General features: G+C 45.9%; 1 protein-coding gene across 1 annotated transcript; it reads left to right on the forward strand.

The window, feature by feature from the left end:
- The first annotated feature begins 7,212 nt into the window (after window positions 1–7,212).
- LOC143217525 (uncharacterized) lies at window positions 7,213–10,021 on the forward strand. The gene is made up of 3 exons (XM_076441907.1): window positions 7,213–7,418; window positions 7,559–9,104; window positions 9,233–10,021. The coding sequence occupies exons 1-3, from the start codon at window positions 7,213–7,215 to the stop codon at window positions 10,019–10,021; spliced, it is 2,541 nt and encodes an 846-aa protein (XP_076298022.1).
- The last annotated feature ends 357 nt before the right edge of the window (window positions 10,022–10,378 follow it).

A 10,378-nucleotide genomic window follows, 5' to 3' on the forward strand; every position in this document is an offset into this window, starting at 1 on the left:
AAAAACAATCACCGCATACACTCCATTTGTGCATTCATTAACTAAAGTACAAGTGTATTTGACAGAAATTAATAAACGTAAGAAAAGCTAGAAATTCAAGCATTTAGTGTGAAATATGAAGTTTAAATTAAACAAGCATATTTCATGCTGCGTTCGTGCATAAAACACCTCTGTACACAAGAATTCTTACTTTATTTCTTATATGATTCTTTTCCTTCGGACTGTTCTTGAATAAAAAAACACTAGATTCATATTCGTTTATAAAATACTAGTTTTTGAAATAAAATAATTACCTTTCCTCCGTATCTTTGTCGGTACTGCTCTTCCTGTAGTCTCTTCCGTGGAACGCTTTAGCACCGACGAGATACTGTTAAAGACTGCCAGCCTTACGGGAGTTGGCGGGACTCGAATTTTTCGGTGTTCTCTTACGCCCTCTAGGATATATTCTGACTGGAGTGAGAAACAGGGGGCCACCGACGGCATTTCGTCGGTGCAGAAGACACTGTATTGGTATCGTGTTAGCAACGCGCCCGCGCGCTACACTCACCAGCGTACCTTTACTATATCCGTGTGCGCTGCTTGTGCGCTTATGCCGCCAGCCACAATCTATTTTTAGCACTTGCCATGTTGCCATGTTGGATTGCTTTACGGCGGAAACGAAACTGAAATTCGGCTGTCGAGCTGTCGAGCGTATGAATCGCAAACTGGAGCTAGCATTCAAGTCCCCGTGCAGCGGGGATTTTTTTTTTATTTTTATTTTTCATTACTTTTTTAATTACATTTTTTAACCTTCCAAAAAATTAAAAATGTAAAAACTATGTTCAAAATATGTATTCATTTTAAATAGAAACGTTTTGTGACTGTCATAATTGCATTAATAAAAATTGGTATATGATCGAGAACAGGTTGATGGTATTTATTTGGACTGATTGGAGAATACGAAAATGCAGGAAGTATTTTTTAGTTTATGAAACAATTTGTAGATTTATTAGTTGTCAAACAAATAATAAAATAAATTGTATAATATATTGTGACGTGGCAAGATTGCCTACGTCACTCGAACCTCCATAACGAAAGACCGGGCCACCCTTTAGTCAAGCATCGCGATAAGGGCCGCTGCGAGCGCTCTCCCTGGGCACAAGTGAGACCCAAAAAGGCGTATTCTAATGTTTTGAATGGCGCGCCAAATTGCGCGACGAAGGTTTACAGGACCGTATCCGGGTCCCAGGCGGGATCCGGAAATTCTACTTTCAACGCAGAAGCAACGAACCTCGAGAGTAAGCACCTCGAGGCAAGCGAAAGGCAGGACCCCGAAAGAAAATAACGAGAGATCGCCGAGGCCCAGGACTGTCAACCTGGAGGCGCCGACGAGGGCATCCGGTGCTGAGACGATCAACTGCTCTGCCCTGTCGTCGCCTCGTCCGGGAAGAGGCAGCACCGCAACCGGATTGGCTGACGCCGATCGTCTCCTCGGGAAGCGGCCAATCGGAAGACAGCGCTGCCGGATATGCCGTGAGACGCCGGAAGCCGAACGCCGTCGTCTAGGATTTGTCAACGCGAAATTCCGTATTAGCGATAGGCCGAGACGTTGCGCGAAGAAAGTAGAATAAGAAAGTGGGGGACGCTCTGCTTCCGCGTACCCGAGCTACCGCGTGAACGATCACTGCGTCTTGGGAATGATTAGCGACAAGTCATCTCTTTTGAACGATTGCTAAAGATTATTGTATTTTGCGCCTGCTGAGACCGAGGGAAAATTAGAGGTTTGCTGCCGGTCATCTGCTACCGAATTACCAGTGGTAAGCGCCGATCAGGCTTTCGATATTAAGTATTCGTGAACTTCGTGTTGGCTCGGGTAGCGCGGCGAGGTTAGGTATTCGCGTCGCGAGAATTAACGGCAGAAAAGGCGGACGATATTAGTGGACACGATCTGTGTCAAAGTACGAATCCTTCGCATTGTGAAGGATATCGTTTTGGTGATACGAATCCCTCGTATTGTGAGGGATATCGTTTTGGTGATACGAATCCGGTCGGATAGCGGGGGCCGCGTGGCCGCATTGTGACGGTTGTACGACGCCAGTTTGAACGCGAAGTCGCGGATTCGTGATAAAATCGCTGCCGCCGTTAATTCTGATTAACCTGCACTCGTTCCACGGTGTGAAGCCGTCGCGTGTTCGATTCGCGGTCGTAAATCCTGTTCGATCGACGCAAGTCCGAGAGAAACCGCGAATTCCATCTGAGTTCGGTCGGAAAACGGCCTTCGAGGCCTTCCGCGTCGCGAAGTTCTAATCGCTGCCGAATTCTTCGCGGATTTGTAAAGTACGAGAGACATAGCGCGTGCGAGTTCCATCCGTCGCGATAATACGCGCCGGCTACTTTTGTAATCGCTGCCGAATCGTCGGCAGCTCAGTCATTTCGTCAAATAAACATCTTGTTAGCCGAAACGTTGTCTATTCCTTGTGTGAAAACCTTCCCGTCGCGGGGAACGTCTCGTGTTCTCTCGACGTAGAATCCTGCGCCTCGCGATAGCTATTCAGGTTTCGTTTGCTACGTCACAGTCTCGCGGGTCCAACCGCGTTCCGCTTTCGTGTTCAGATTACGAATTTTCGTGTGACACCTTCGGGTGTCTGGCGCCCGAAATTTCATCAAGTTTGATTTTTGAATAAAGAGACTGTGAGCGTATTTTGTCCCGAGAGGATCACGCATCGCGCGGCCGACCGTGGCCCGGCTTCTCGCTTGTAAATTCTCGGTGTCGCTATTCATCGTTCGACCATCTATACGAAAAGTTAAGAAAGCGACGTGACAATATATAAATTGATTTTATACTAGCATACAAAAGTTTATTTGATCTTCTGTCTTCCTATAATAAAAAAAAACACAGTCACAACTGTAATTATAATAGAATTTCATAAAATATTGAGGTTATTGCAAACTCATCTTTTTTCGCGATGATGCTCTAATTTTATTGCTTCTCTCGAATGTCCATTTCCTTCCGAGACAGTGGCGTTTCTAGGTGTAAATAAAAAATGTTGATATAAAATGTATCATAATTAAACTACAATTATTCTAATAATGTAGAATGTAGTACATATTAAGTTTTAATTACCAGGATTTTCTTCTTTGACGTTAAGCACCCTTTACTGCTTTTCGTAATTTACGTATATGTACATTAGGGTGGACCTTATTTTTCGACCATGAAATTTTTTTGTCCCGTAAACCAGAATTGTAACAAATGTTGAGAAAATGATCTGGAAAAATTTTGGGGCCGATTGGATCATGGGAAAATGAGGCGCAGCAAATTTGAAAATTTTGAATTTTTTAAATCTTTACATAAATAGACGTTATGATATATCGTTGAATTTGTCTTTTTTCTCTTTAAGAATCCGTATGTAGCATAAACAGTTGTTGATAGAAAAAACATCCGTGACTTTGAAAACTTGAAATAATTACTTTGAAAAAAAATTTTTTCTCTGATACTATATCCACCTCCTTATATACTACAACTTTTATTTGAAGCGTTTTTTTATATATACATAACTGACAGAGATATTAAGGGGCGTAATTTGCATTATTCGGAAGCATACTACTGCGCATATAGCTATTTTCATAGCTACATGCTGCCGAATAATGAAAATTACGCCTCGTAAACGAAAAAATAGGACTTTTGAGGCAGATAGCGCCCTAGATCGATGTTTTATCTAGCGTTTTTGACTTGTGAAAAACCCCGTGTTTGTATTATCGAGAAATGAGTAAATGAATATCTTGCAATCCTGGAAGTCTCTCTACTACCTTAACTAAATTCATTAATACGCTCCAATCTACAAAAGAAAAACAGTTATAATATCGGAAAAAGAAGTTATTATGAATAATAAGTAGACTGACTGAAACATAGACTGAAGGTGGTCAATGATACCGCTGAACGGGGCGTTAAACTAATGAAATAATAACTTTATTTGATCCCCTTGGGGTTACAAATTTACACATTGCCTCCTATATAACATCGCTCATATAAACTTATTACTTATTTACTAATTACTTAAACCTAACTTATCAACTAATCTTAACCTAAATTACTATGTAGTGTCACGGCGTTTATTTCCCGGCGAACCGAGAGATAACCGCCTTCGAGAAATTATGGCCTTGCGACCGGGCCACGCTCGGTCGCGCGACACGTGGTCCTCTCGAGACAAAAGATCTTCGCAGATTCGAACGGAACGATAAATTTGGACACGAAGTGAACGGGCGCCAGGTACTATACCGTACCACGCGAAACTCTCGAACGATTCGATCGGTTCTCAAAACGACGTCGAATCTGCGAACATCGTTTAGGCCGGTGACGGCCGCGAATGGGTCCAGGGGACCACGTGAGGAAAGGAACGGGGCATTCCCCGCGACGAGAACGTTTCTCACGGTAAATGAAGCTACTCGGTAGATCTCGGGCAAAATATAGTCGTTTATTAAAACGAGATGGTCATACAATCCGCCGGCCGTTGCCGGCGGTAGTCAATACCTTTGCCGGCGCGAACACGAAAGTAACGGCGGCTGTTCGGCCGATCGCGCGGAATAACTTCTATCGCGTCGAGCTCGGTCGTCACAGGACTTCGCGTGAATTTACAAGCCACGAGGGCACGAATTCGACCGAGCTCCGGTGACGTACGCGTTCCTAATTCGAGACTGGGCGAAACGTGCGAGCGGTGAACGACACGAAACGAATACGGCGCATTATCCTCCCGAGGAACGATCCGAGGGTAACCCGAAGAATTACCGGGCGAATATCGTGGGTCCCGAATAGCTCGTGCACGAGGATTCGGCGACACACGATCCGCGGCCTCGCGAGCCTCTCAGGAGAGCGACTCCTGGTCAACGGTAAACGCGGGGAAACACGCGGTACACCGCGGTACGAACTTTCGCGAACTCAAATAACGTCCCCGAACCAACACGAACTGGTCACAAAATTATATCGAAATGAAGCCTGACTGGCACTTACCAATATCGCTGGGATGGCGGCTGTCGCAAAATTACTTTGTTATATCGCGGTCTAAAGGTTCGCACGTGTTAACCGTAAGTAGTCCTTCGACCCAGTGGCCCAGTTCGAGATGGTTCGGAACGCGGAAGCGAGTTTTCCCCCCACTCTCGTCTTCGGCGACGCTCGGGCCAATCACGTTGTTTCTGGGCGCAGGGACGACTCGATGACATGTCGGCCCGGGCCTTCGGTATTTTCTATTTTCCGAAGCCCGGCCGATATAAGGCAGTAAGTCGGCATCCATGGATCCGAGCCGTTCCGGTGTAGCTCTCATGGCATTTTCCGGATGAGACGTCGACGAGGGTGGACTGCTGATCGTCCTTATGTTTAACAGCCTCGTCGCTTTCTCCGGGTTGACAGATCCGGGCTCGGTCCAATCCTCGCCGTCTTCCTCGCCAGCGGCGCCCTGTGATTGGTGTTCCGAGCGTCTCCGCTTGCGGCCTTCTGCCAATCGGCGGCCGGAGACAGGTATCGGGCTCCTCGCCGATTTCGGTGGTTTCTGAAAACTCTTGTCGCGCCCGGCGGCGCGACATTCAAATGCGATAATTCTATTCTTTTGGGCGTTCGGATGTCCCAGGGAGAGCGCTCGTTATAACCGTTTCGTTATTATGCCGCTTTCCAGTGACCCGGTCTTTCGCTTAAGGTTCGGAGTGACGTAGGCGGAATCTGCCACGTCACAGTAGAGAGAGAGAGAGACACGCATACATTGAGCTAGCGTATCTGCTAGCTCACCCCTTTTCCCCCAGAGCCTCGTTCCCGTAGCCCTTCTCAAACCCCCCCTTCCCTAGCCGTGGACTCCCCTTCCCGGTTGCTCACTTCCACTCCCACTCTTCTCATTCATTCCCATTCTCCAATCATCTATCATCCTCATCCATTCCTCCCCTCCTCCTTCATCCTCCAACAGTTCCCACATACTCTCCTGCCATCCTTTACTCTCATCCATCGTCATACATACTTCCCACACATGCTCCCACGTTTCGTTTTCCCATCCACACACTCTACATTTTCTCCTGTCTTCATCCATCCAGTATCTCTCACCCATCATCTCATTCCCTAACCTGTACCTTGCCACCCTCTGCCACCTACTCTCAACCCACCCTTTCCTTAAATACCCCGGCAGCCCCTCCCCCTTTACCCTCCCATACCACTTGTTCGACTTTGAGTTTTCTATTTTCTCCCACCTATCCTTTCTTTGTCTTTTCCCCTCTCTTTTTATTATCTCTCCACTAATTGACTCTTTCCCCCCCTCTACTATTTCATTCCATTCCTCCAACGACCACCCTTGCCCCCTTAAAAATTCCTCTCTCTCCCTTTCCCACCCCGTCCTTATCCCTCCCCTCCCATCCCTCCTCCCATCCCTCCTCCCATCCCTCCTCCTTATCTCTTCCCAACATAACCGCGCTAACTCCCCCCCTTTACCCTCCCCTAACTTCTTCTCATACCCCCATGCCCTTAACCCAGCCCTCCCCCTCAACAATTCCCTTTGTAACTCTTCCCTAACCATATATCCTGGCGTAATCCTACCTACCCCTAATACCCATTTCAAATACCTTTCCTGTAGCTTCTCTATACCTTCCCTCTCTTTCCAACCCCAAATTTCTACTCCGTAGCTAACTACCGACCATACCAGCTTGTCAAACAGCCACACTCTTCTACCCCAATCTTTACCAAACTTCCTCTTCCCTAACCCCCAGACCTGTCCCATAACCGCCGCCCCCTTTCTTAATCTTTCCTGTACATGAGCCTTCTGACTCCCATCCCTCGTGATCATATACCCTAAATAATTGTAGGGAGATGCCATCTCTGAGCGGCGAGAATTCCGTTGAAAGTCACGACGTTAGTAACTGTAACGACGCGACGATTCGATATCTGTTATTATGTTCATCGATTTCGTTATTCATATTTGTAATATGCGATTTCTTTGTCATTCCGGTTCTACGTACGAAAACGAAAAGACGTGTTTGATCTCAGACGGAGATTCAGACGGGATAATTTAATTAGTTGTATTTGTTATAATTCAAATTTCGTATTAAAACATTTCGAGTTTACGAACGTATTATTCAATTTACGATTTAAATCCTACATTTTTGGGGGCTCGTCCTAAAGCCAGTGCGTGAAAGCAGTGTTCGCGCGTGCAACGACAGTTCAGTGTGCCTAAATTGTGATCGGAATATTACGGGAGTACATCCGCAATGTCTTCTCGGGATCTAAACGCGCTTACGGTCGCAGAGCTAAAAGAAATTCTGCGAAATGAGAGTCTACAGACGTCTGGAACGAAGTCAGAGCTGATAGCACGATTAATTGAACACGATCCATCATGTCAATGGGCCTACCGCGGTCAGACGGACACGGTCAACGAAAATGCGGGCGGAGACGTGTACGAGAGTCATACTTCGGGGTATACGGCGAGGAATGACGATGCAGTGGACGTTCGGCGCGAGATAATCCTTTTAAACAGAGAAAGAAAAATAGCAGAGAGAGGGAGCTAGAATTGACGAGACGCGAACTTGCGTTAATACAAGAAACACGACGTTCAAGCGGAGCAGAACATGCGAATCCGAGAGAAGAAAACACACACGGACGAGTTGGTGTGAAAACTGTCGCCGAGCTACTCGCGTACTTCGATGGGAAGTCGGAAGACTATCCAACGTGGGTGAAGCAAATAAAGGTGTTACGAAGGACGTACAAATTGAATGATGACGAGACGAAAGTGTTGATAGGAATGCGCGTACGGGGAAAAGCGAGAGATTGGGTTCACTCCCGTTCTGAATACATTGAACTGCTCGCCGACGATTTACTCTCGAAGTTAGAACAGATGTTCTACTACAGGCCGAGCAACCTTGTGCTTCGCGACCGATTACGGGGACGAGTGTGGAAGAAGAACGAGTCTTTCGAGGACTATTTCCACGATAAAATTATAAAGGCGAACCGTATACCGATAGACGACGAAGTTGAGCTTGTCGACCACATCATCGAGGGCATTCCGGACAGGTCTCTGAGGTCACAAGCGAAAATGCATTGTTTCAAGACTCCAGAAGCATTGCTGGTGGCTTTTGAACAGTTGATGCTTCCGTCAACGAGCTTCGCGGGAAATTCGTTAATCGACGAGCGGAGGAGACTGCCAACAACCCAACAGGATAGGGAAGCGTTCCGGAAAGACAAATCGAGGAGATGCTTCAACTGCAACACTGAAGGTCATCTCAGTGCAGACTGTCCGGCGAAGTCTCGCGGTCCCAAATGTTTTCGGTGCGGCCAACATGGACACCTTGCGCCGAACTGCCCAAAGCGAGATACTGGCCCCGAAAAAACGGTGAAATTGGTAACACGATTTCCTTCTGCTCAATCGTGTAAGGCGGTAAGATTGAACAATGTTGAACTGATGTCGATAATAGATACCGCGAGTGATCTAACGCTCATGAGCGCGTCTTGTCTTGTAAAAATAGGAGCACCGTGTTTACAGATTAGCGGAACGACTTTTGCGGGCGTTGGATCAAACAGACATAAGACGTTAGGCAAATTTAGAACCAGCGTTGTTATCGATGAACACGCATATGAAATTGAATTTCACGTAGTTTCCGATATTTTACTAAAACACGATTTACTTTTAGGCGCAGACTTCTTAAATAAAGTTAAGTTAGTCAGAAACGGACGAGAGATAACGATAGAGAAAATTCGCGAAGACCCTGTCACTGATAAATGGTGTGATGAAAGTATACCGGAAGTTTTTCGGATCGTATGTGAGGAGGTGAACGTAGAAATGAGTATTGTTCTGAAAGACGAGGAACCCGTGTTTCAGAGACCACGACGTTTAGCACCAGCAGAAAAGAGTGCGGTAGACGCACAAATAAGCGATTGGTTACGGGATGGCATTATTCAGCCGTCTCTCTCTGAATACGCGAATCCCATCGTTCTCGTAAAGAAAAAAGACGGCTCTATGCGTTTGTGCGTAGATTATAGAAAATTAAACCAGAAAATAGTAAGGGACCGTTACCCTTTACCTCTCGTGGAAGACCAGCTGGACGCGTTACAGGGCGCTAAACTGTTCAGTACCCTTGACTTAAGAAATGGATTTTTCCATGTGCCGGTACATAAGGATAGCCGTAAGTTCACATCGTTTGTTGTACCCAATGGTCAGTATGAATTTTTACGCGTTCCTTTCGGTTTATCTAACTCTCCGGCTGTCTTCGTGAGATTCATTAATATGGTTTTCAGAGAGATCTTTTGCAACAAAAAGTTATTTTGGCCTATATGGATGACATCATCGTACCATCGAGTGACTTAGAAAGCGGAATACAAAAACTGGAACAAGTTTTAGCAGTAGCTAGCGATCACGGTCTGGAAATAAATTGGAAAAAATGTTCATGGTTACGCAGTAAAGTCGAATTTTTGGGACACATTGTAGAGAATGGCTCTGTTCGGCCGTCTGAGGGTAAAATAGCGGCCGTAGCAAAATTTCCAGTACCGAAGAACGCCAAACAAGTTCAAAGCTTTCTGGGTCTGACCGGATACTTTCGAAAATTTATAGAAGGTTATTCAACAATCGCTAGACCATTGACGAACCTGTTACGAGCAGGCGTTACGTTCGAGCTCGATGGTACGGCGATAGGTGCATTCGATCTCTTGAAAACAAAATTAATGGAGAAACCAGTGTTAAACATTTACAAAGTAGATGCGGAGACCGAGTTACACACGGACGCATCGTCATTCGGTTTCGGAGCAGTTTTGATGCAACGCAGCGACGACGATAACAAATTTCACCCGATATATTTTGCTAGCGGTAAAACGACACCAGCCGAACCTAGATACGCGAGTTACGAGCTGGAAGTCTTGGCGATTATACGATCACTACGAAAATTCCGAATATATTTGTTAGGAATTAAATTTAAAATAATTACAGATTGTAAAGCATTCACACTCACGATGAGCAAACGAGATTTATGTGTACGCGTGGCCAGGTGGGTCCTCTTATTAAAGGAATTCGACTACACTATCGAACATTGAGCAGGTAATAAGATGGCTCACGTGGACTCTTTGAGTAGAAACCCGTTACCGACTTGCTATTTGTTGTCCGCGGATCGGAATAATATTACGGCAAGAATTCGTAAAGCGCAGCAAGACGACGCAGGAACGCGACGGATTGCCGAGTTGACACAGCAGGGTAAAATAGACGGATATACCTTGCGGGGGGGGGGGGGACTGCTGTTCAAGAATATCGACGGAGACATCAATCTTGTAGTACCAAAGAGCCTGCAATTACAAGTCATTCGACATGTTCACGGAAACGGCCACTTTTCAGCGGGAAAAACGGAAACTCTGCTGAAGAGAGACTATTGGTTCCAGGGTATTCGACAAAAAATT

The sequence above is a fragment of the Lasioglossum baleicum genome, chromosome 17, assembly GCF_051020765.1.
Source record: "Lasioglossum baleicum chromosome 17, iyLasBale1, whole genome shotgun sequence".
NCBI lineage: Eukaryota > Metazoa > Arthropoda > Insecta > Hymenoptera > Halictidae > Lasioglossum > Lasioglossum baleicum.